Raw genomic sequence first — 26,819 nt, 5'->3', positions numbered from 1 at the left:
AAACTCCTGGAAGAATTCCAATCGGCAGCCAACACTACACCTTCATTCGCACGTAGTCCAACGATAATTTGTGCAAGAATTCTTTTACAAGGAAGTTCCTCACTTCACGAGTTTTACGTTACATTATCTTATGTTTTTATTCTGCAAACATTATTTTTAATTGATTTCTCATGTACTTTTAGTTGTAAGTGCATAGAATAAAAACTAAATGAAATATCCCTATCAGTTACCATACAATTATGTTATAATTGTATTAATCTTTGAAGTGTTGTTAAATAAATAAAGCAATTCGAAATATTTAAGCACAATCTGCAGTTTTATTTTATGAATTAACGAAGAATGTGCGCAATGTTCGAATAAATTAGGTGGCTATGAGTGATTTTTCCGTCTAAACAAAAAAAAATTATATAAGACAACGTTAAAATGTCAGCCGTCCGTAAGTTGTTTAAAAAATAATATGGACTCTGACAAAAAAAGTAAAACGCGACGATCCAGTTTTGTGATTCATAGCGATAGAGAAGCTCCGAAAAAACTAAAGAAAGAATGCAAAAGGGGCTACTACTCAGAATTAATTACCGATTTGAGTACAAAGAGATCCGGATACGAAGGACTTCCCGGAGTGTACAAACACACCACATTATTATGGCAAATAAGAACTGAAAAGCAATCGCCTATAATTGCGCTACAACCAGTTGCCAAGCCCCCCAACTTTTTGGCACCTGCTGAGAGATGGATGCATTACAAAGAAGAGAAAGATATAGTGAGTGAATTAAGGAAAACGCCTTCGACGAAAAGAGTTTTTCATTATAAACTAACTTAATGTGTTTGCGTTTTATTTAGGCTTTTCCTTTTGAAACGTTTAAACCGAAAGTACAAATGCAACATGAAGTGCCTCCGAAATGTTTACCAAGAAATGTTGCCATTGAAAGGAAGAGGAGACAATATCAGGTTGTTGTGTAATTAGTTTAGAAACAAAAAAAAATATTATATAGGGTGCCATTTACTTAAAATGACCCCAGTGGTACCTTTTGCGCATACAACAATAAAAGCAATTGTCAAAATAAAATGTACTTCATAATTTGTATGAAATCGTAAATAATGCAACTGAATTTCTTGAAATAATATTATTTAAAAAAAAAATTTTAGGCCAGCGATTTAAAGGAGCATCTCTTTGACCTGAATGTCAAATATGAAGATTTGCTCCCCATAGGGGATTATAAAACATTATTGGTAGACGAAAATTTCAGCTTGTACAATACCGTGAATTATCTACCGCTTGAGTTGTTCGACGATGAAGAGTATGATTGCAGGTTTGCAATTTATCTTCATATAGGTATTAGTTCGCTAAAACGTCAGCGCATTCTGTACAAACTTTTTCAAAAATGTTTTTTATACATTCTGGATTTTGTTGAAAAGACTAAAGTTCTAAATTATCACTCACAGTTTATCAGAGAAAGGCAGTACCTTGAGATCTCCTCCAACTTGAAATAGAATGAATCTGAACTCACTTCCAATCCTGGAAAGAAAAACATTACAATTAATGAAATAAGTTTAATAACGATATTTGTACAGTAATGCACAATGTACATATATAATTAATGACAATGTGGTTGCTGGTACTTTAGATCCCCTGACAGTTGGCTAAAACATGGGGTTTTGGACGGCATTCAGCACCCATTACCCGGGCTAGGTTTTGTTACCCTTCCGTCAGAAATAAATAACGATGTAATAGGCGAAGGAGTGTCTCAGGAATATACAGTATTTTATGGTTGGGTAAATGTTGCCATAATGGATTACGTACCCCAGAAAAAACATTGGAAAGTTCTGACTCTCGATGGACTACAAAGAACTTTTGTGTTGCCTCGTATTTATCTAATGTTCAGAGCAGAAGACCCTCAGGTGTTTGCACAACGTATACGAGCCGCTATTGATCTAAGAAACGACGTTGAAAATAAAATTAGGTATACGATGCTAAAATTGACATTATCATCATCATCATAAGGTCGTCAGTCCTAAGACTGGCTGGACACGCACCTTCACTCTTTCCTATCCTGAGCTAATCTTCGCATTTCCTTAAAACTAGAACATCCCACATCCTTAACTATTTGCGAACAGTAACCTAATCTAGGTCCACCTCTACTCCTCTTAACTCCTGTTTCTGTCTTTAATATGTCTCTGACTAGACATTCACGCTTGACAAGATGTCATATCAACCTTTTTCGCCTATTTTATTGTTGACTTCCATAGAGTCCTCTGTTCTCCTATTCTTTCTAATACCTCTTCATTTCTAACCTTTTCTATATACGGTATTGGCATAAATACTAAAAACGAACATTAATTTTATGTTCTATTAGATATGAATTTTATTTGGACTGTATGGCAGTAACAGGTCTTTATGATATCGAGGATACTGTTATGGAGCAAGTTTACAAATCTGCAACAAGAGGAAGGCCAGTGAAAATAAGCGACAAAGAGATACTGGAAACGGTACTATTAAAAAACGTGTAACCGTAGATAGTTAAGGGTAATCTTTTTGATGAAATCACTTTCTAGTTTGAAGTACAGGCACGATTGTGCCATAAAAGGGCTTTAGCCGAACTTCAATTTAGACAAAACGTGAAAAAAGATCCAGATGTATACAATTTCTTCACATTGCCGGAAATAGACCCTATTAAAGGACCGAGAGGTATTACCATTGCCATCTACCATTACTACAGTTGGAGTTTGCAAAATTATAGGTCCAATTTAATATTATGTCTAACAATAGCTGCAAATGTTTAGATAGGTAACTAAAAGATGACGTTCTGTTAGATTTTTCTTCTTTACATTTGACAGAAAAGATTATTACGGGAATGGATAACTTTGAAGAAGCTCGCGAATATTTTCGCTGGATGAGCATTTGGGTAATCCCCGAAACTTATAGGGCAATGTCTCTTGTCGTCGAAAAATGCTTAGAAGCGGAAAGATTGTTGTTGTTCGTTACTAGTCACGGTGGCAAAGCTATCAAAATTGAAGATTTCGAGGCTATTCAAATACAGGCCACAACTAATGTGTGTAATAAATAGCAATGAAGTCAGTTTTTTCATTTATTCAAAGTTATTTGTTGTAAAACAGAAAGATCGAGATACTATCCCACTTTCATAACTCATGAAAACACCACAAATGGTGCGGTAAACGCCATCTGTAGTACGATGCTAGATTTTAGGATTACGTATGCTCCAACAAGGTCCAATTGTGTGGATATCTACTTGCTGAAAACGAACCCCGGCGTAGCTAACCTCGACGTGATAGGCACTTTACCATAATCGAATAAAATAATTCGAAGTGGTCTATATTCTGTCGAAACTGCCAGACGTGGATCGCGATTTCGATCTTTTTGGATCTCATCAGCCACGCCGGGGTTCGTTTCACCAAGTAGATATCGATAGATTTAAATGACCTTGTTGGAGCATACGTAATCCTAAAATGTAGCACCGTACTACAGATGGCGTTTACCGCGCCGTTTGTGGCATTTTCTAAAACGCGCTGTCAAGACAGCAAGTAAAAGTTGGTCTGTGTTCTGTCGGAGCTGTCTGCGACGGGCTGATGAGATCCAAAAAGATCGAAAACGCGATCCGCGTCTGGCAGTTTCGACAGAATACAGACCACTTCGAATTATTTTATTCATAACTCATGATTACTTTNCGCCATCTAGTGGGTATTTGCTGCTACTGACGTACTTCAAATAAATTACTACCTAGTAAAACGAGTTAATGTAAAATATCATTTACATTTGTTCTTCGTGGCTGTCTCATTTTCTAGTTAAAGATTGACTTACCTAGGCAAATTAAGGCAAATAAAAGATCCAAAAAGATCGAAAACGCGATCCGCGTCTGGCAGTTTCGACAGAATACAGACCACTTCGAATTATTTTATTCATAACTCATGATTACTTTACCTATACTTTTTCTTAGTGCATGAAATTCTTGAAAGGTGCTTGGCTAGAATCTATCACGCACAACATCAGAATGTGCTTGGGTGATGTGGGGAAAGGATGGTTCGATGTAAATGAGAAAATACCACGTACTTATGATATAGCAAAATTGATAAGATTCATGGAAAACGTGAAACACAGAATGCAGGTCAGCTACCTTCAAAACTCTCGTAAAACAACAACGAATTGTAATACGTTTTCATGTTTAATTTTATTCGTTTAAGGAAGTATTCTATAATAATTAATAATTAACGATAAATTTCCTTTAGTATTCAATTCGAATGCTAGCAAGAAATTCGACGAATATGTTCGTAAATTTGGTAGAAACACCATGTCAGTGCTGTTTACACGTAGAGCCGGATTTTGATTGGGGAGAGGATTTAGTTAATACTCAGTTTAAACCAACTGGAGCTGCATTGTTTTATCAGCTTCTCAAAATGGACGACAAAGGTCCTTACTATAGCACTCCCGTGGAAACGTTTCCGGTAATAACAATTAGTCAGAAAGATTTGAAGCACGCAACAAACTTGTCGAGTAATTCTTAAATGAAGAAACGACTGTATAAAATTTCTGACTGACGTTTCAGCAAATTTTGCTTCAATTATACGACACAGCGGTCGAACTAACGCATACCATTCCACAAGTTCATCCTTTTCTACTCAAGTTTCTTAAATACCCTCCTGACCTCTACTTATCCTCTTTGGGGTTACTTGAAGAAGGAATAAGCACACTACGCGAAAGAATGCTGACCGGCTACGAAAAAGCTACAATCCCACTCCTTGCTTATGCAGACAAGTATTACGCCCACAAGGAATTATACAACATGGACGTTCCCAAATATATTGAGTACGATTCACTTGATTATTTTAACAACAATTGTATGCTCTAATTTCCCCTTTACTTTAATAATGAGAATGTACAAGGAAGAGCAACACGCTCCTTTCGAGTATAAAGAAGACTTAATCTACCATTACAAGATGAAGGACAATTTGGAAGTAACAATACCAGCTAATATTGTTATTGGACCATTTTATATAAATGTTGAACCTTTGAAGAAGGTTTTAATTACGAAAAGAGAAGATATTATAGCCAAGTTGCTAGACCAGTTGACGAGCAAAATGAAAGCTTGTATCGAAGAAGTCAGTACACCCTTCTGTCTGTCTTTTTCCTCTAGTTTTTTATTTTGTTCTTCATTTTTACTGTAGAAAATTGTGTTTGAAAGTCAAGTTCTAGATTTTCCACTTTGATCTTCAGTGTTCATTAATTGTACTTTCCGAACAGGTTTTGGACGAATATAAGGCCCTGAATTTCAGGCTTTTAGAAAAGCCCACTTCAATTGAACACATTTACGAGATAAGGGATTGGATGGAAACCATTCCCTTGACGGTGAGACAGTTGGAGGAGACAACGAAAAGATACTTGATGGTAATATTTTGACAAACGCTGAGCAGTCAAGGGATGATTGAGACTGACGCTAGCTCGATATTTTAGGAATACGATATTCTGGATTATTTCTGGTATGCTCTGCCGCAGGAGGACTTTGAAAATAAATGGGAAGCAATAGGGTGGCCACTTAAAATATCTCAGCAGATTGAAGCGACCAATGAATTCTTGGAAGAAGAAACGGATAAATTCCGAAAGATACAGTTGGATGAGGAATTAGCATTAGAAGAAAGGATAGAAGGCTTTACTGTACAAGTAGCGCAATTGTCTGGTCAAAGAGACTTCACCAGGGTAAATTAAAAGGAAACTTTTCCTTTGTTCATTATGACATATCAATCTTCTATAGGCGCATGAAGTAGCCATAGAAATTAAACGCCTTTGGAAGAATATGAAGGAGGCCCAAGAACAAGGATTACTTTTGAATTCACGGCAGAAGCTCTTTAATATGCCTGTAGTGCCTTTTGATAATTTAGTAGCACTTATGAAAGAATTTGAACCATACAAAAACCTCTGGGTTACAGCATCAGGTTAGTAATTGTAATTTTCGATAAATTAAGCAACTGGATGGTACGAATACACTATTGTAGACTGGATGAAATGGCACGAAATTTGGATGGATAATCCTTTGGTAAATATTGACGGAGAAGCTATCGAGCCAACAATGGCAGATATGTATAAGATAATGCAAAAGTCGATTCGTATATTTGCTGACATTGAGGCTGTCCAAACTGTTGCAATGAGAATAAGAGACGAAATGGATGAATTTAGGCCGATGGTTCCTCTTCTCAAAGCCCTAAGGAACCCAGGAATGAGGCAAAGGCATTGGGATCATATTAGTGAAGAAACAGGTCAACGAAATACTTCTTATTTAGTGAGAGAGTTGCCGATTAAAATAATAAAATTTCAGGATTAAATATTGTTTGGACTCCAACCTTGACATTCAACGACTTCCTCGCGATAGGAATAGATCTTCACGCGGATTTAGTGTTGCATATTGCTGATATTGCATCTAAAGAGTATTCCATTGAAACAATTTTGGATAAGATGCAACACGAATGGGAGAATATCGATTTGGAATTACAACCATATAAAGATTCAGGTTGGAAAACAATTCAAAAATGTTAGAAGTACAGATAATGTATGTTGGTGATTTTGAAGGTACTTTCATCGTTAGAGTTTCTGATGAAACTCAACAGATGTTGGACGATCATATAGTAATGACACAGCAGATTTCGTTTAGTCCTTTTAAAGGAGCCTTTGAGGAAAGGATCGACGAATGGGAATTAACACTGAAACTCACATCTCAAGTGGTGGAAACATGGATTGAATTACAAAAGTATTAGGATAAATGTAATTATTTTCTCGAAGTTTAATGATCTTTTGCAGGACGTGGATGTATATAGAACCTATATTTACCAGTGAAGATATAAAGCTCCAACTACCCATAGAAAGTAAAAAGTATTCGTCCATGGAAAGGACATGGAGAAGGATTATGAGAAATGCTCAGATCAATCCGAAAGTAGGTGTTGTTTTTTTATGTTCCTTACGAATACCGTTATTACGTATTTATGTCCAGATGATCTCGTACTGTGCGGACCAAAAGTTATTGGAAAGCTTAAGAGATTGCGTTCATTTGTTGGATCTTGTCCAGAAAGGTCTAGCGGAATATTTGGAGTTTAAGAGGATGACATTCCCCCGATTGTTCTTCCTCAGCGACGACGAGTTATTGGAGATCCTTTCTCAAGCTCGAAACCCGTTGGCAGTACAACCTCATCTAAGAAAATGTTTCGAAAACATTGCCAGGGTAATGAAACAGAAATAGTTTTAGATCTTTTTTATATCGATTGGGTTTTAGTTGACATTTGAAGCAGATTTGAAAATTACTCAAATGTTTTCGGCGGAAGACGAATGTGTCGATCTGGATCCTCCTTTATATCCTGAAGGAGGTGTCGAAATTTGGTTGGTTGTTGTTGAAAATTCAATGAAAAATACACGTTAGTATTTATATCCCTTGTAAATCTTTTTTTTGACAACGATTATGCTAAGTGTATTATCTCGTTTCAGTGCGTACCACCTTTGGAAAGTCTCTCGAAGATTTGTACAAGAAAGATAGGAAATCTTGGGTTTTACTTTGGCCTGGACAGATAGTTATTGCATGCTGCCAAACTTATTGGACTACTGGCGTGGAAGCAGGAATTGCAGAAGGCCGATTGGCACGATTTTTTGACATAATGCTTGATAATGTGAGAAAAATCTCATTCAAAAACAATTTTTATTAATATTTTAAATAATTTTACTTTTCCTGTAAGTATCTTCTGTTTTTTTTTTTGTTTTCTGCCGATTGAAACGTACATTGAATTTTTGCCTCATTAGTTGGACCAGTTGAGACAACTGGTAAGAGGCACATTGACGTATCTTCACAGAGAGATCATATGTGCCCTCATAGTGATTGAGGTGCACGCAAGAGACGTCACGCAAAGTCTTGTTACTTCAAAAGTCAGCAATGTCAATGACTTCGACTGGATAAGTCAATTAAGGTGATTGAATAATGTTATTGTCTTTATTTTTCCCTTTTAAATACATTCGACGTGGTAAAGGTACTATTGGATAGAACAGGAGGTGAAGGTGAGGGCAGTAAATGCTGAGTTTCAATACGGCTACGAATATCTTGGCAATAGTGGAAGGCTGGTGATAACACCGTTGACTGACAGGTGTTATCTGACATTAACTGGGGCGCTTCATTTAAAATTTGGCGGGGCACCAGCTGGACCTGCCGGCACTGGCAAAACAGAAACGACCAAAGATTTGGGCAAAGCCATGGCTATTCAGTGCGTGGTATTCAACTGTTCTGACCAATTGGATTTTATGGCAATGGGGAAATTCTTCAAAGGCTTAGCAAGGTTAGTAGACGTAAGTAAATGGCACTATGGCAATAACAGTGTTGTGTCCACTTCAGCTCGGGTGCTTGGGCATGCTTTGACGAATTCAACAGAATAGACATTGAAGTGTTATCAGTTGTTGCTCAACAGATAATGACGATACAAAAAGCACAACAGTCACGATTGGACAGGTACATCATAAATTTTTGCTCCAACAATAAAGCTTCTTATTTGTTCTTTTATTTAAATTTGTATATCGATCTTAGATTTTTCTTCGAGGGCGTTGAGATTGCCTTGAAAGCCTCGTGCGCGGTGTTCATCACTATGAACCCCGGTTACGCTGGACGGACCGAGTTGCCTGACAACTTAAAGGCCCTGTTCCGACCGGTGGCAATGATGGTACCCGATTACACCCTCATTGCTGAGATTTCGCTGTTTTCTTTTGGATTCGGGAATGCGAAAAAGTTGGCCAATAAAATAACGACGACTTTTAAGCTCAGTTCGGAACAGCTTAGTTCCCAAGATCATTACGACTTTGGTATGAGGGCCGTCAAGACGGTGATAGCGGTCGCTGGTAATTTGAAACGCGAGAGGCCTCAAATGGAGGAGAACCAAATTTGCTTGCGTGCTCTTAGAGATGTCAACGTGCCCAAATTTTTGAAAGACGATTTAAAATTATTTAACGGTAAGTAAGAATTTTGGGACGTTATCTTGATTGTTATCGATCGTTTGTCATCGATCACACTTCAAAGGTCTTCTGATGTTCTGATTATTATTAAAAGAACATTGAAATTTACGATTTTGATGCATTTCATGGTTTTGCTAGGAATTGTTTCCGACTTGTTTCCCAGAATGGTCGAAGAGGTGGTTGATTATGGCATCCTGGAGGAGTCGATAAGAACTCAGACCAAGAAAAAAGGTTTAGAAGATGTTGATGGTAAGTTTCTCATGTTGTTAAGGGCATCGATTGTTTTCGTTGGATGTACTATTTTATAGCCAACTAAAAAGTTATAAACCTTTACAGAATATGTAAAAAAAGTTATCCAACTTTACGAAACTACAGTGGTAAGGCATGGTTTGATGCTGGTTGGCCCCACAGGTTCAGGTAAGACCAAGGTAAGAAATCATTCGTTTTATTTTACTTTATTATACATAATAATAAATATGCTTACATTAAAATAGAATTGATTTATGAAAAATAGTGGAGTTACAAAAGTGTCTCATTAAAAAATATTTATTTTGCAATACATTTACGTATTTCAATCAAAAAACAACTTTCGTTTGTTGACAATTCTTAAAAATTATTCTAGTTACATATTTTTTGTCCTGGGTTTACTGCAAATACAAAAAATATTTTAAAATAATACTTTAAAGGTACATATATCTGCTACTTTAGTAAAAATATCGAAGAGAGTATTTATTTTATACTTAATGTCTAAAAAAGTCCATGAAACTTTTACGCTCTTAATGAAATTTTTATCAATTTTGGCAATATTAGTAGATAGGCTACCATCGCTCGGCCCTAAAATCCTACGTATTTTCTTATGAAGGTTCTTAGGGTTCCTTTCATCTGTTCCTCCCTGATGATGAGGTGCTCCTATGCTGCTGCGACTCCTGACACCTCGTTCGTATACATTTCAGCTATCGTCCTTTTGTCATCATTAAGCGGTGCTCCACTATTAACACCTCAGGAGGTCTCATTATCCAGCTTCTGCCAAGGTATCGGCAGCAGCAGCAGCAGAGACCCATCTTTTGAAAAGGGAGTAACAGATGAAGGGAACTTTAGTGGTAGATCACCCGTAGAAAAAGCGGAGTATCCAGAAAAGTGACGATGCAGTAAAAGATGGCTGATGGTAACAGCTGTCAAAGATGGCTGACGATGACAGCTGTCAAAGATGGCTGACGATGACAGCTGTCAAAGATGGCTGACAACAGTTTGTAGTTGTGGCGTTAGAGTAGGCGTGGAGTACGTAAAATTGAACGAAAAAGACCAAAATTACGTGGGATTTTGAGGTGGAGCTGTTATAGCTTATCTTATCATATTCCTTAAAAACATTTATTTAAAGCGACAGCAATTGCGTCTTAGTAAATTCCAGATTAACTGTTTCAAGCAATTCCTAAACGTTATTCCATACATTGCGTATAGAACGAAGTTGACGCTAAAATTGGTGTAAAATAGCATCATGGTGAACTGTTGAACGCAATAGATTTCTGTCGGTACCTCCTTCTCTAAAACGTTTAGAGCGTAGAAGTAAAGCCGTATGAAGTAGCTGAAAAGAAATTAACATTCACTTGAGTGAACAAAACAATGGATAGATAGTAATGCTAAATATTTTGCTTTAATTCGAAAGGTATTATCTGGAAGAACAATTAAGTATATCAAACGCGTAATAATATCAAATGTTTGAGATCAAACATTAAAATTCCATTGGTTCGACATATTTGACGTTAACATCATTAACTTGAATTTCTTCAGATTTGGTGGTCAAAACCGGCGTGGTTCCCCTTAGATATCTGTAAAAGGCTTGCCTTTGACCTTTGGCGGTGGGCGTATCGTAGGTTCTCAAATATTCCGCTGACTCTTTCTTGATGATACAAATATCAACGTTTGATCCTGAGCCTAAATCGTTCAAAATTCCTGCGGATATAGCGTCGCGTACCAACCGGATTCCTTCAATTTCTTTCATTTCGGGTTCCCACTGACTCTCAAATATTCCCATGGCAGCTAACGATCCAGAGCCCATCGTTACGTACGGTAGTTCGTCGGTAGATCCATGAGGATAAATGGAATGTAAGTGGGGACCGAAATTGTCTACACCTCCGAGTACCAAAGCAGCTCCAATAAATCCCTGGTATCGAAATAAATATTGCTTGAGAAGTTGTTTTGCGGTGACCACAGGTACAATACGGTTGGAGTTCAGACGGTGCAGTGCCAGCTGAGATGCGATCAACTGGGTCGTCACTTCGGTATCCGCTGCGACACCAGCTCCACAACAATATATATTAGGAGCTAAGTAGTGTATCTTTTTACAGTTTTTGTCGGAGACTGTAGCGTCTTCAGTAGCTCTTGTATCGGCTCCAAGTATTACTCCTTTTTTGTAGATGATTCCAGCGATTGTTGTTCCTGTTTTCTTAGGTTTAGGCAATGGAAGACCGCTTGCATTCAGCTTGTCATTCCTGAAGCAATTCTCAAAAGAGAAACCAGAGTTTTCTCTGAAGGGAACAAGTGGAACGTTTGACATTTTTATGTAAATATACTCAAGTGGTGCTATTTTTTTTTATTTAGAAGTGTCACATCGATTGTTTTACAGTGTCAACTACGATTTTGGCTCACGCCATAACTGCTGCAAATTATGTATGTAGTAACCATTGTCTTAGCATGGAAGAGTCTTTTAGTGAACTCTAACAATAAAAAAGGACTACTTAAATTAACAACGACCGCGGAAAAGATATAATATCTAATATACAACAGTGTGTCGCCATCTAGTGGGTATTTGCTGCTACTGACGTACTTCAAATAAATTACTACCTAGTAAAACGAGTTAATGTAAAATATCATTTACATTTGTTCTTCGTGGCTGTCTCATTTTCTAGTTAAAGATTGACTTACCTAGGCAAATTAAGGCAAATAAATATAGTAGAGATTAGAAGTAAAACTTTGGTTACATTCTGCTGGCTGTTTGTGGAAACAATCCGTTTCAAGGACGGTATATCTAAAAGATATATTTTATTAAAAAGAATATTCGTCACTAAAGAAGCTTTCATCTCACATAAGAGTGACGCATTTTGTTCGACTGGAGATTGCGTGTCTCTTCTTTTGTGTATGCTGCTTTGTTTTGTTTGCACTGAACATTGAGAACTGGGTCTTCCAAGGGATGTGCTCTGCAAAACGATTTGGTAAAATAAAGGGAACGCCGGTAAATTTTTTTTTTGCAATTTACTTGCGTGTCGATTCTTTGGATTGCCAAACCTTCACCGCTCGAATCTCTCCTGAATCGCTTTTTAAACACCAACAAGTTTCTAGATATCATGGTGTTCATTGTTACAATTAATATAAGCGGAACAACCAATGTCGTGATGGTGTCTATGAAATTTACTATTTTCATGAATTCCTTGTACTCAGGTCTCATGTCACAACCGTAGTAGACGTAATACAATGCTTCTCGTTGTTTTACGATTCCAGCGGTCCAAAATAAATAGAGCTGAAATTTGTTACGAATTACGAGTACATATGTAGTGTAGGTAGGTCAGATAAGTAACAAATGCTATATTTCAAGAACCACTGTGCACACTTTTGGAGAAAATTCATCGAAATATTTTTGTTGTGACTGCCAAGAAACACAGTGGAACTCATCATTTGATATTGCACTTGGTGATTATGCTTTATTAGTAGGTGTAACTAAAAATATGTATTTCTATTAAACCTCAACACGCACCTGAGAAAGCAAAGCGACCAAAGATAGCACGGTAAGTATAAGTTTAGCCCTGGATACGGTGCACATGTAAGGTCTTTGAAGAGGATATTGGACGGCAATGAATCTTTCGACTGTGAACGCGACAATTAACCAGGTACTCAGGGTGCTGCAAACGCCGCTAATGTATACGAAGACCTGGCACCAACCTTCTCTATTGTACAAGTCCATTGCGCTAATGTAGTTTAGATAGTTTACCAGAAGGATGCTTAAATAACCGAAATCGGTAACCGCCAACGCTGCTAAGTAATAGCTGGAGCTTCTCATTTTCAGATGCGTCGACAAAAATACCACGCACGATAGCATATTTCCGACCTGATAAAAAGTTACACAGTAATTAATTTAATTTATTATTACGTAATATCGTTTTGTTATCAATCTTGTATACCGCCCTTATCGTTTATTCAAATTTAACTAGGAAAACAAAATTTTTGCTTGTTTCCAAAAATAGTACAAATATCAATTAATTAATAATTTTTTTCTTTGTATAATTTTTTGTTGTAATTAACTTGAAAATTCTGCTTCGTGTTTTGACTTTTTGTATTGACAAAAGAATAATGTACCTAATAAAAAATGAATTAAGATTTTGATTATTTTATTGTTCACTTACCAGTCCAAAAACTATGATGACAGGTAAGTAATACGCTCCAAGAAGATTTAAAAAGTATGTAAAGTACACCCCACATTCTGTTGTAAAACCGTTCAAAATATTTTCGTACGTATCATTTTGATAAGCCAGAGAATCATTGGTTGCTTCATAGTCCTATAAGTAAAAATCAACGAAAAACATGTATTTAAATGTTAAAAGAAAAAGCGTCTCTGTAATAGAAAAAAACTGCATTAACTTTATAAAGTTAAAACTTAAAGAAAACAGCAAGTGTTTTTGATGAATGAACAGAAAAAATTAAAAAACAAAAGCACTTAACTTCAAACATTTCCAATGAAAATAAAACAAATAATACACCGTCACATCTGCAAACAACACATAGCACAACACAAGAAAAAGCGGTTTCGCTTTTATTTTTTCCTAACGCATATTCGATCGTTTTAACTTACAGGAAAGTACATCCTGATGACTTCCGGATAATTTTCCTTAATTAGATTCGTTGGGACATATATTTATAAATAGACGTCGCTCCGCAAGAGGAAAATTTCAGTTCTTTTCACATCGACTGTCATTCTAGATTTGCTGGACGCCTACAGGGCATGTGACATGAAAGCATATCTAACTATGCACCTATGTAGATGTGAAACAAACTGCAAAAGAAATCAAACCTACGCATGCGGAGCTCAAAAATTTGTTCCCCCAATAATAAAATTAAGTATTTCTAACAGGATTTGGTCAACATATAAATATTATAAATAATGAATGATGCGATAGTCATTGTAAGGTCTTTGTAAATTGCCAAAAATATTGTGGTTCCTAGAAAAATATTATATTTTCCACACATTCCCATGATTTTTGAAACAGGCGGAAGAAGACCTTCGAGTTGTACCTTGCAGTTGTATAATTTCTATTAAAAGTACAAACTTTTGCAACCAGTGTTACTTTATTGCACAAAAGTTTGATCCATTTTTTATTACCATTTTAGTGTTATGAAATTTTGAAAGCTGCAATGACCGCTTTGAAGGGTAAACCGCAGCCCAGTGGTTACCCATTTCAACCTGTGTGGACGTACGTGTTAAATCCAAAGTCCATAACCATGGGTCAACTTTACGGTGAATTCGATTTGGTTACCCATGAGTGGTAGGTACCAGCAGACGTTTCTTATTTTTAAAGAAAAGCCTCCCATTGGTATGATCAATAATCCGAATCTCTTTAAAATTCATTAAATACACAAACAAAAGCAACACCCTTTAACTGTCATTTAATTCTGATATCTGTGAATTCTTAATTCATACAATTTTTAATTAAGGTGCCCACAATTGAAATGGTCATAAATTGTGTACCTACTATGGTAATAATGTCTTTACATTTATTTCTCACTACGGGCGCATCTTCCCTATCTTTAAAGCCATTTAGGGATCTTCTCATGTAATATTTTTCATGAATTATTGGAACAAAATCCAATTGGTTTAAGAGTATTTGAGAATTCAATTAAAATTCTTGCCGCTACTTTGAAGAGAACAAAGTACGACGTACTTTTCGTTAATACCCAAAGAAATTAACTACTACGTACAGTTTACCTTCGGTGACGTTTGAATACAATTTACAGGCAAATTACCAGTCGTAAACAAGTATATTTTATCGCAATTTCTAGTCGTTGTGTTCATGAAATGGTACAATAAATCGTTCGCCATAATGGACGATCTAACATTTAATTGTATAAATACCAGCCTCAGGGAAATCGATGGCAGAGAATCAAACAACATTTTTTTTATGCGAATAAGAGAATATAGAGGGTGGAATAAGATTCATATTTTCATATCAAAACATTTTGTTGGGAAACAATGACCGTGTTATTGGAGATTTGGAGTGATTCTTACTAGGTGGTTCTTCATGGGGGAGAGTTTCAGTGCCGGTTAGATTTTCCCACAGAAGAACTGCAACAAAACAGTCTCTGAGGATGCATATCACAATTACCGGCGAAACATTGCATTAACTCCTCCAACTGAAGGGCCACTTAGAGCGGAGGGTTTCAACATCACGGTCATCAAGTCCGGAAAAATTTTCTTTTAATGAAAGGCGATCACGAAACAAAACATTTTTATTTAAAGGACCGATGGGATTTTGCCATCATTGGTACGTATCGGGGTGAGCGCTGAGAATAAAGACAAACGTTGGTACGTGTTTGATGGTCCTGTGGACGCCGTATGGATAGAAAACATGAATACAGTCCTGGACGACAATAAAAAGTTATGCCTAAGTAGCGGAGAAATTATTAAATTGCGTGACACTCAAACCATGATGTTCGAAGTGGCAGATTTGGCTGTAGCGTCTCCAGCCACTGTGTCCAGATGCGGCATGGTTTATCTTGAACCTGGAGTTCTTGGTTTACAACCATTTTTAAACTGTTGGATAGACAGATTGCCTTTGGTAAATATATGCTATATTTCTGAGTGTGCTATACGGGATAATAATTATAACTGAATACTTTAGTTAGCGATAAAATTCGCCGATGAATTTCAAGAACTCTTTCAAATATATTTACTTCCGGCAATCGTCATTCTTAGAAGCAACATGAAGGAAGTTTTGACATCAGTTGATTCAGCCCTGGTAATATCATTCTTACGTCTGATGGACTTCAGATTAGGACCACTAGCGGGGAAGGACAATAAGCCTCCGCCACCTGCACAGTTCATTGAATTGATTCGTAAGAATAATGTTGATATTTTAGTAGAAGCTTAAATTGTTTTAAAATAAGCGTAGTAATTTTCTAGACGCATTAAAAATTGTCACAATGATTTCCTTTTTAAATTTAGCGGTACTGTTGGTACCATGGGTGGTATTTTCTGTTATATGGAGCATAGGAGTGACCTGCGACAACGACGGTCGCGTGTTCTTTTCTGACTGGATTCGCGAAACTATGGTGGAAAATAATCATGCACCGTTATTTCCAGCGAAGGGATTGGTTTATGATTATAAATTACACGACGGCGGATTTACTGATGTAACAGAAGAAAACGAACCAATACCACCAGCGTGGCACAATTGGATGGAAAATATGGAAGAGTACAAGATAACGATTGAAATGCGGTTTTCGGATATCGAAGTGCCGACAATAGATAAAGTACGAAATGCGGAAATGATTGGCATTTTGCTTAACAACGAGGATAATGTGCTCTGCGTGGGACCAACAGGGACTGGAAAAACTATAACCATAATCTCCAAACTGAGTCGAAATATGCATAAAAAGTACATTTGCGATTTCATATGCTTTTCTGCGAGGACGAGTGCGAATCAGACCCAGGTATAAGTGCATATTTGAAACAAACGCAATCAATTGATAAATGTCAAAATTTAAGGATCTCATAGATGGCAAGTTGGACAGGCGTAGAAGGGGTGTTTTTGGCCCACCAGTTTTGAAGAGACAAATATTCTTCATTGATGATTTCAACATGCCGGCCCTAGAAGTCTATGGAGCTCAACCACCAATTGAATTAATAAGGCAGTGGATGGACTTTGAGGGTAATTCTGACCTATTGTAAAGACTATTTTAAATAATTGAACTAAAAATATTTTGGTTAGGATGGTACGATCGCAGAAATATTGGCGAGTTCAGGACTATAATTGATACAAACTTTATATGTGCCATGGGCCCCCCGGGTGGGGGAAGAAATCCTGTAACGGCAAGACTTTTAAGGCATTTTCATTATTTAACATTCACCGAATTGGAAGATGACAGCAAAGTAATCATGATTGTCACTTTTCATATTCGACTAGATAATTATACATTGCCATTTTAGATTACAATCTTTGGTACCATTCTTAAATTTTGGATAAATCGTACAACTGAATTTGCATTCTTCTACGAGATATTATTGAGACAAACTATGTACGTTTATTCGACAATTCTACGCGAACTTCTTCCGACACCTGCAAAAACTCACTACACATTCAACTTACGAGACTTGGGTAAAACATTTCAAGGGATACTGATGATGAATCCCGAGTCTGTGACAGTAAGTTTTTAGCTTGTCAGCTCTTCGAGTAGTACTAAGCAAGTCGACCTATTTTTAGTCCCTGAGCGACATTGTTCGTTTGTGGTATCACGAGAATTGTCGGGTATTCCAAGATCGTCTCATAAATGACACCGACAGGCAATGGTTCGATAATCTGTTAAGGGATATAATAAAGAAACAGTTCCAAATGGATGACAAGAGAATCATAGGCAATGAAGTGATGTTTTATGGAGATTTTATGGATTCGACTTCAGACGATCGCGCATACATTCATATTAAGGAAGTCGACAAAGTACGATTTTCATACACTTTGATAAATATTACAGATTTCTTTTGCAGATGAATAAAGCACTTTTAAAATATTTAGACGAATTTAACAATCAAACCACCAAGCCCATGAAACTTGTACTGTTCGAAGATGCTATGGCTCATATTTGCAGGGTGGCCAGAATAATTAGACAACCGCTTGGAAATGGCCTTTTGCTAGGCATGGGTGGCTCGGGTTAGTTCAAACTTCAGAAAACATACACCAGGGCCCAGACGTTGTTAATTTACTCCTATATTACAGGAAGACAAAGCTTGACGCGACTTGCAGCGTTTATAGCGGAATACACTTGTTTTCAAATCGAATTAACAAAAACATACGGAAATATGGAATGGCGAGACGATATAAAAAATTTGATGCTCAAATCCGGACTTCAGAATGCCGAAACAGTCTTTTTGTTTTCTGATACACAGGTTTTTTTCTATTAACAAGTAACAGTAATCAAATTTAGGTCTACCTCTACTCCTCTTAACTCCTGTTTCTGCCTCTAATATGTCTCTGACTAAACCTTTATTCCTGAAAAGGTCTCCTATACTTCGTTTACTTTTTGTAGCGGTGTGACCTTCAGCTTCACTGTCGCAAAATAGAAAACAACAGCACTAGGAAGGAGACAACTCTCGGCCAAACTCTTAACCGGTGAGAAGCGTATAATCCGTACAGTACTGCACGGAAAAATTGATCATTTTATCCATTACAATTGCATTGCTCAAATGTGCTGTTATTAGTATCAATTACTACTGAAAATATCAACGAGATGCTTACTTATATTTGAAGACATACTAAGGGCTTTAACGCTTGTTTTCGACTCGCACTACTATTTATGATCGAACAAAACTTTTGGCAGGTACTGTATGAAAAAATATGTTTAATGAACAAGAGTCGAGAGTATAATGAGCTTTTTTCTCCCTACCTACGATTTTGCCAGCGTGCATCCAAGACATTGGAAAGGGCACATCGCTAGAGAAAGTAAATGAAGTATACCAACTTACCTCGCCTATTTTCTATTGACTTCCATGGAGTCCTCTGTTCTCATATTCTTTCTAATACCTCTTCATTTCTAACCTTCTCTATTCACGGTATCCTCATCATTCGTCTGTAACACTACATTTCGAACGCTTCTAACTTTTTCTTTTCCGCCGCGTCCACCGTTCAAATTTCGCACCCCTAAGCCGTGCTCCAAATATGCACCTTTAACAATCCTTTTCGAATGTCTAAAATAATCGTTTGTGAGCATAGAAGTGACTTCTTTTTATTGAAGTCGACTCGACCCTGCGTTATCATCTGCTTCTATCCCTACTACTACTTCCGTCCTGACTTACCTGAATTCCTAGATAACGAAAATCAGCCACTTCTTCTAACCTTTCGTCTCCTATCTTTATATTCGATCTTTCCCTACTTTTTCTTTCCTTGCATACCAGTATTTTTGTTTTACTTTTATTTATTTTCATACAATACTGATTTGTCAATACCGCTTCCATTTTATTTAATGCTATCTCTAACTATTCCTTTCTAGGGCTTTATGACTTGCCAAATTGAATTTAGATCGTAAACCAATCGACTAAAGAACATTAAGCTCTTGGTTAGCAACTTGTCGAAATCAACACATGTGGATTTTAAACTTACTAGTTCTCTTCAGCACACCTATTTCAATAATGTCGTCGGCAATTTATCGATCCTCGTTTTTGTGTGCTGATAAGAACCGATAGGTTCGAAATAACGATTCACATCGGGTGGTTTCGATAAGCTTCTGAATAAGAACTTACTAATGACCTTTAACGCACACGTAGGTAAAGACAGAATCGTTTTTGGAGGATATCAATAACATTTTAAACTCAGGCGATGTCCCGAATATTTACGCACCTGATGAACTGGATAAAATTTATCAGGGTATGAGAACATTGGTCCAGGAAATGGGCTTGAGTGCCACCAAATCCAATCTCTACTCTGTTTACACAAGACAAGTCAGAGTCAATCTGCACACAGTCATTACTATGAGGTAAATTCGTTTATGACTGACATGTAGAATGATCCGAAAAGAAACTCCATACGATATTTCTGCCCGTAGTCCAATTGGTGAGGTTTTTCGAGCTAGATTAAGACAGTTTCCTGCTTTGGTGAACTGTTGTACTATAGACTGGTACAGTGAGTGGCCTGATTCGGCATTACAGGTTTATACAAAAAAAATATTACGTACGCAATTGTTGTTAAATACTGTGTTTTGTTATTTATAGTCTGTAGCTCTACAATTTTTGGAGGAAATTGAGGAATTGAATGTATCAAATGAAGTTTTAAACGGTATAGTTGTGGTTTGTCAATATATGCACGCAAGTGTTGTAAAGGCCAGTGTATTATACAAGCAAGAATTATCGAGACATAATTATGTCACTCCAGCATCGTACTTGGGATTGTTGAGCAGTTACACGGACCTGATGAACACGAAAAAGGGAAACTTAACAGAAGGGGTTGGCCGTCTGAAAATAGGTCCTTGAGTCTACCTCTTTGTTATCGTTAATCCAGGCAATGTTTGTTTCATATAGGTTTAGAGAAGATGAGAATAACCGGAGAAGAAGTGAAAGTGTTACAAGTGGACCTCGCACTAATGAAGCCCGCTCTGGAATTAGCAGCCAAAGATGCTGAAGTGATGATTGCCCAAATAGCTCAGGACACCGTAAGATAGCAGAATATTGTATAATACAGCTAAGATATAAACACTTAATGGTTTCAATTTCAGCTTGTAGCTGAAGAAACTAAAGCGGTTGTGGAGAAGGAAGAGTTTGAAGCAACTAAAAAAGCTATAGAAACTGAAACAATTGCTGCTGATGCTCAAAGAGATCTAGGTACAAAGCCTAAGGTTTATTAATTATTCAACATCAACATAAAGTCATCAGTCCTAAGACTGGCTGAACACGCTCTTCCACTCCTTCCGATCCTGAGTTAATCTTCGCATTTTCCTAAAACTAGAACAACAAAAAGGACAAAGTGATGATGATCAATGATCATGCAACTTGTGTTTATTAACATCAAGTTATAAGAATTGATAGCTTCATCGACTCAATTATTGTTGAAACTAATGTTTCATCCCATTTTGATGTCTACATTCCTACAGTACTTTTTGGTTTCAGAGGAGGCAATGCCAGCTCTTGAAGCGGCCGAAGCAAGTTTGAAATCCCTGAACAAAAACGACATAACGGAAGTGAGAGCCATGAAGAAACCTCCAGCGGGTGTCATATACGTAATGGAAGCAATTTGTATTGTAAAAAACGTAAAACCTATTAAGGTACAGGCACCATGACACTTTTAACGATTATCAAACTAAAAAACAAGTTATTAAACGTTTCGATTTTAATTGGTAATAGGTACCAGGGAGTCGTCTAGGTGAAAAAATTCTGGACTATTGGGAACCAGGTCGGGGTTTGCTTACCGATCCTGGAGCATTTCTTAATTCTTTAATGAACTTCGACAAGGATTCTATAACAGAGGAGATGATTCAAAAGCTTAAGCACTACGTGGAAGATCCTCAGTTTCAACCAGCTAAAATTATCAAAGTAAACACTTACATAAATTCTGACGCAAAAAAAACACCAGCATTTTATTTTACTTTAAGGTTTCAAAAGCCTGCACATCGCTGTGTATGTGGGTACATGCCATGTACAAATACTATTTCGTCAATTTAGTTGTGGCACCCAAGAAAGCTGCTCTAGCAAAAGCGAAAGAGGAGCTCGCCATTACGGAAAGACAGTTGGCTATAGCCCGAGAAAAAATGAAAGAAGTCATGGACAATTTGGATCTTTTGAACGCAAAGCTGAACGAGAAGTTGGAGTTTAAGGCTGAACAAGAACGAAACATCAATCTGTGCCAGGACAGAATGAACAGAGCTGTGCGATTGATCTCAGGTTTGCTGCATGATCGTTGAAACAGCTTTGGTAGGTTGCATTTAACAACTGGTACAATCCTAAATATAGGTTTAGCTGGCGAGAGAGTGCGTTGGATTCAAACCATAGCTAATATCGAATCAAGCGTGGTAAACGTGACCGGAGATATTTTGATCAGTTCCGGATCGATAGCTTATCTGGCGCCATTCGTTGATAGCTATAGGAGGAGACTTCTGGGCGAATGGTTTCAGATTTTAATTGCTCAAAAGGTTCCTCACACACCAAATTGCACTCCTGTTGCTGTATTAGGAGAACCCGTGGTCATACGCCAATGGCAAATTGACGGACTCCCCAGGGATTACTTTTCGACTGAGAACGCGATTCTGGCGGCAAATTCCAGAAGATGGCCCCTCTTCATTGATCCTCAGGGGCAAGCTAATAAATGGATAAAGAATATGGTGAAATTTATTAAGGATAATTGACATTTATTATTAATAAGACTAGATGTTTATTACAGGGCAAGCCGAAAGGAATATCAGCGTGTAAGCTAGCGGACAGAGATTTGCTGAGAACGTTGGAATCAGCGATTCGCTTCGGAAAAGCTGTAGTGATTGAAAATGTTGGTACTGAATTAGACCCTGCTCTCGATACTGTTCTTCTGAAGCAATTATTTAAACAAGGTTCAACTTGGGTTATTAAGCTAGGCGACATTATTCTTCCTTACAATTTCGATTTTGAACTTTACATAACGACCAAGTTACCGAATCCCCATTACAGTCCTGAAATATGTGTTAAAGTTCTTCTCGTAAATTTCACTTTAGTGCCTAGGTAAGCGGTAAATATATTTTCGAGGTGTGACCATGCATTCATTTATCATTCTCTAAAAGTGGTTTAGAAGACCAGCTGCTCGGTTTGGTTGTGGCTCAAGAAAGACCTGACTTGGAAGAACAGAGGAGTGCCATAGTGGTTTCGACAGCACAAATGAAGCAAGAGCTGAAGGAGATCGAGGACCGAATATTGTATAAACTCAGTATATCTGAGGGATCTCCTGTGGACGATATAGATTTTATTGTCACTTTGGAAGCATCCAAAGTCAAAAGTGAGGAGATAAAGGTAAGAAACTGGTTGCCAAGTCATTCGCGTATTCTGTTGAAACCAAAATCGAATCTTAACACTTCAGAGCAGTTTAGAATCCGCTGAAATAACCCAAATAGATATTGATAACACGAGAATGCAATATATACCAGTAGCAAGAAGAGGACAGATTCTGTTTTTCTGTGTTGCTGATTTGTCTAATGTGGATCCCATGTATCAGTATTCGTTAGAATGGTTTATTAACATTTTCAGCAATTCCATGGCGGAAGCGGAAAAATCTGGTTGGAAAATCAACATTTTCATCTTTTTACACACATTTTACACATAACATCTTTTTTAAGATATTCTAATGGAACGCGTTGGCTCAATAAACGACGTATTTACATTTAGCCTTTACAGTAACGTTTGCAGAAGTTTGTTTGAGAAACATAAGTTACTTTTTGCTTTTCTGTTATGCATTCGGATAATGATGGAGCAGAACAAAATCAATGCACACGAATGGCACTTTTTCTTAGCAGGAGGGTCACCACTTCAAGTAACGTCAATCTTTTTTTTTTTATGACGGAAAAAATAAACGATTACTTTTATTTAGGAGGAACCAAATCCGGCTAGCGATTGGCTTTCAGAAAAGGCTTGGAAGGAAATTATGTCTCTTCGAAATTTACACAACTATCAAAAGTTTGTAGATACGTTTCAAGCAAACATTGCCACCTACAAGGCGATTTTTGAGTCGATAGAACCACACAGGCAATAAAATACCTAACAATGCCTCGTTTATCATTAAACTGAGTGTTTATTTTAGAGAGAAGCTGCCGCCATCTCTGGAAAGTTCTTTTGACGATTTCCAAAGGATGTTAATATTGAAAAGTCTTCGACCGGACAAAGTGACAAATGCAATGCAAGACTTCTTAACGGAGCACATAGGGCAACAATTCGTTGAGCCTCAAACGGCAGATCTGGCGGCGATGTTCAAAGAAGCGAGCCCTACGGTGCCCTTGATCTTCGTTATCTCTGCTGGTACAGATCCGGCTGCAGACCTTTACAAATTCGCCGACAAGATGAAGATGGCAAAGAGGATGTTCTCGATATCTCTCGGACAAGGACAAGGACCAAGAGCCGAAGAAATGATTCACAGTGGAAAGGAAGTCGGAACTTGGGTCTTTTTTCAGGTTTTACATTATCTTTACAAAAGTGATGTACTTCTTTTTTGTTATATTAACTTTCATAGAATTGCCACTTGGCTCCAAGTTGGATGCCCCGTCTTGACCGTCTCGTCGAAACAATCAATCCTGATGCCGTCCACAGGGATTTCCGTATGTGGCTGACGTCAACTCCATCTGATTGTTTTCCAGTTTCAATTTTGCAAAACGGATCTAAAATGACCGTGGAACCACCCCGAGGCCTCAAGGCCAACATGCTCAGAGCCTATTCGAACCAAGTGGTTGATGTCGCAGATTTCTTTCACTCAGAGCATCCGAAGTGTTTGACCTTCAGATATCTTCTATTTTCTCTATGCTTCTTCCACGGGATTACCTTAGAGCGAAGAAAGTTCGGTCCACTGGGGTTCAATATACCCTACGAGTTCACGGATGGCGATTTGAAAATTTGTATATCGCAACTGCTTATGTTTTTGCTGGAATATGAAGAAATTCCCTTCAAGGTTTTACTGTACACGGCCGGACATATCAACTATGGAGGAAGAGTCACAGACGACTGGGATAGAAGATGTCTAATGAATATTTTGCAGGGACATTACAGGACTGAAGTGATTGATACGAATTTTTGTTTCGATGAAGGAGGCATTTATCGTCAGGTACTATGAAAATTAACATTTATTCACTTTTGTTGGGGGTGTCAGTAATCTAATGTCAGTCTACGACCATTTTAAATTGTTTTGTTGGTCTGGTTAGCTTCCTCCAGATAATACTCTTCAGGAATATTTGGGTTACATAAAGAAGCTACCTTTGAATGACGATCCTGAATTCTTTGGTCTTCATCAGAACGCTGACATTAGTTGCGCACAAGCGAATACTTACTTCGCTCTGGCCACTCTCCTTCTTTTGCAACCGAAACAAGTGGGTGGGTCAGCTTCTAGTCAAGAGGAAGAAACAGAAAAAATGGCCAAGTCGATCCTAGGTGAACTTCCTAGTGTTTTTGATTTGCAGTATATATCAAAGAGGTATACACTTACTGAATAATATTACATGTAGCGTCTCCTTTGGTAATCAAGTACAAAGCACAATTAACCTTAAAGGTATCCCGTATTATACGAAGAGTCATTAAACACCGTTTTATCACAAGAAGCCATTCGTTACAACAAGCTTCTGAATGTTATAAAACAGACTCTCGTGGATCTACTGAAGGCCCTGAAAGGGCTCGTTGTTATGTCCGAAGTTCTTGAAAAAATGTCCGCTAGTTTGTTCAGGAATGCAGTTCCACAAATTTGGGCCAGTAAAGCTTATCCTTCCCTCAAACCATTAGGTAGGTACAATATTTAGAAGGAGCTTTACACATTTTGGATTCTTATAAAAGGTAATCGTGCCGAAATGATTGCGTTTGTTTACAAAGGTGCCTGGATTAAAGATTTACATATGAGAGTGGCTTTTATACAATTGTGGATCGATCAAGGAATTCCGACAGTCTTCTGGATTTCTGGTTTCTACTTTCCTCAGGCCTTTTTGACAGGAACTTTACAAAATTTTGCCAGAAGATACGTCTTATCCATCGACACCATTAGTTTCATGTATAGGGTAATTATTTTTGTTTCTCGTTTCAAAACATTATGGTGTACAATTTCTTATTGAATTATTTGAACCATCAAGGTACTGAAGGAGCCTCCAAAGATCAGACCGGCAGATGGCGCTTGTATAAGGGGGTTGTTTTTGGAGGGTTCCAGGTGGAATCCGCAGAAAATGACACTGGACGAATCGAGACCGAAGGAACTATACACAGGTAAACATCTTTGTTCACGGTTTTTCAATTATGATACTAATTGATTGTAGATATGCCTGTGATATGGATGATACCTGAGGAATTCCATCAAAAACCCAAAGGAGTTTACATTTGCCCGGTGTATAAAACCCTCACAAGAGCTGGAACCTTGTCAACAACAGGTCATTCGACGAATTATGTTGTGGCAATAGAAGTCCCCAGCCAAAAGTCTGAGCAGCATTGGATTAAGAGAGGCGTAGCACTTATATGCGCTTTGGACTATTAAAGTATGGGGGATGTGGATTATTTTTTTCAAATAATAATTTTTGTAAATAAGATAAAATAAAAGTAATTTTTTCAAGTGAAACTTATTATGCGAGATTGCGCTGGTGAATACTGGTTGAGGTTGAGGGTAAATTCGGTGGAGTGAGCGGGGTCATTATTTCTGTAAAGCTGTGGACTGAGGGCCATTTGGGCGAATAGAGAGAGTGAGGTAGAAGGGCTAATTACAAGGTTAAAAGTGAAACTTTTTCTGGAATGACGACGATGAAACACAAACATTCAAAAATACATTGGAGTCGAAAAAAGACTTGTTTAGAATTAGATCGAACTTAATGCTACAGAAGTGAAACGTCTATAGTTCGTACTTACTTCGAGATGCAATATTAATTTGAAATCATTTTTTCGATTTTTATTTACCCACTACGAACTACCTCAAATTAATGAGGGAAAAATTGTTGCTGTTGTCACACCCCAGCCGGGAATCGAACTCCCTCATTAATTTGATATAGTTTGTAGTGGGTAAATAAAAAATCGAAAAAATGATTTCAAATTAATATTGCATATTAATCCACTATTAGGTAACAGACAATGTCACAGGATTTCATATATTTAATATGTGTATATATGATTAAGTTAATAAAAATCGACGGATCGTTAACCTTGTAGGTCGGTTGGTCGTGGTTACTGTTGTCACCTCTCGTAGTTTAGTGGTAGAACATTGGTGCGTAAAGCCAAAGGTCGCGGGTTCGATTCCAGGCGGGGGTGTGACAACAACAAAAATTTTCCCTCATTAATTTGAGGTAGTTTGTAGCGGGTAAATAAAAAATCGAAAAAATGATTTCAAAATAATATTGCATATTAATCCACTATTAAGTACTAACAATGTCATAGGATTTCATATATTTACTTCGAGATATTACACAT

At 37.4% G+C, this 26,819-nt stretch overlaps 2 protein-coding genes, 1 long non-coding RNA gene and 1 pseudogene across 4 annotated transcripts in view; 1 reads left to right on the top strand and 3 right to left on the bottom strand.

The window, feature by feature from the left end:
* Positions 1 to 73: 73 nt before the first annotated feature.
* LOC108741497 overlaps positions 74 to 26,819 on the bottom strand; it is a 40,998-nt gene continuing 14,252 nt past the window's right edge. Inside the window, exons 2-3 of the long non-coding RNA XR_001938516.2 lie at positions 1,465 to 1,516; positions 74 to 141 (exon numbers count right to left, since the gene is read on the bottom strand). This is a non-coding gene — a long non-coding RNA (uncharacterized LOC108741497). The remainder of the gene's footprint in view (positions 142 to 1,464; positions 1,517 to 26,819) is intronic.
* On the top strand, positions 135 to 26,256 carry LOC108741492 (dynein heavy chain 1, axonemal-like). The gene is made up of 58 exons (XM_018476312.1): positions 135 to 760; positions 841 to 948; positions 1,147 to 1,310; positions 1,626 to 1,961; positions 2,355 to 2,487; positions 2,554 to 2,686; positions 2,836 to 3,050; positions 3,954 to 4,121; positions 4,243 to 4,458; positions 4,560 to 4,819; positions 4,887 to 5,112; positions 5,255 to 5,398; positions 5,465 to 5,707; positions 5,763 to 5,943; positions 6,004 to 6,264; positions 6,324 to 6,515; positions 6,575 to 6,752; positions 6,803 to 6,935; positions 6,993 to 7,220; positions 7,272 to 7,410; positions 7,481 to 7,659; positions 7,790 to 7,953; positions 8,014 to 8,316; positions 8,373 to 8,486; positions 8,562 to 8,980; positions 9,122 to 9,232; positions 9,320 to 9,411; positions 14,360 to 14,514; positions 15,486 to 15,804; positions 15,868 to 16,081; positions 16,191 to 16,678; positions 16,734 to 16,896; positions 16,957 to 17,117; positions 17,175 to 17,390; positions 17,449 to 17,682; positions 17,730 to 17,892; positions 17,959 to 18,128; positions 19,503 to 19,711; positions 19,781 to 19,883; positions 19,947 to 20,196; positions 20,253 to 20,383; positions 20,447 to 20,552; positions 20,838 to 20,992; positions 21,072 to 21,260; positions 21,320 to 21,608; positions 21,678 to 22,045; positions 22,105 to 22,415; positions 22,475 to 22,700; positions 22,768 to 22,963; positions 23,024 to 23,217; positions 23,275 to 23,429; positions 23,485 to 23,851; positions 23,911 to 24,495; positions 24,593 to 24,861; positions 24,937 to 25,163; positions 25,251 to 25,432; positions 25,505 to 25,634; positions 25,685 to 26,256. The coding sequence occupies exons 1-58, from the start codon at positions 458 to 460 to the stop codon at positions 25,897 to 25,899; spliced, it is 12,483 nt and encodes a 4,160-aa protein (XP_018331814.1). The 5' UTR covers positions 135 to 457; the 3' UTR covers positions 25,900 to 26,256.
* Positions 9,509 to 14,388, bottom strand: LOC108741495 (thyrotropin-releasing hormone receptor). 2 transcript variants are annotated; one of them, XM_018476317.1, is made up of 7 exons: positions 13,694 to 14,388; positions 13,378 to 13,530; positions 12,732 to 13,082; positions 12,237 to 12,497; positions 12,066 to 12,177; positions 11,906 to 12,008; positions 9,509 to 10,565 (listed from the first exon to the last, which is right to left on the bottom strand). In XM_018476317.1, the coding sequence occupies exons 1-7, from the start codon at positions 13,700 to 13,702 to the stop codon at positions 10,352 to 10,354; spliced, it is 1,203 nt and encodes a 400-aa protein (XP_018331819.1). In that variant the 5' UTR covers positions 13,703 to 14,388; the 3' UTR covers positions 9,509 to 10,351. The 2 variants fall into 2 exon arrangements, with proteins under 2 accessions (XP_018331819.1, XP_018331818.1); XM_018476316.1 differs by having other exon boundaries at positions 13,824 to 14,388.
* On the bottom strand, positions 10,576 to 11,895 carry LOC108741496 (annotated as a pseudogene).

This window comes from Agrilus planipennis, unplaced genomic scaffold, assembly GCF_000699045.2.
Source record: "Agrilus planipennis isolate EAB-ADULT unplaced genomic scaffold, Apla_2.0 scaffold212, whole genome shotgun sequence".
In the NCBI taxonomy this organism is placed as follows: Eukaryota; Metazoa; Arthropoda; class Insecta; order Coleoptera; family Buprestidae; genus Agrilus; species Agrilus planipennis.
Note: the sequence above shows the minus strand (reverse complement) of the source record. Positions and strands in the feature narration are given on the sequence as shown.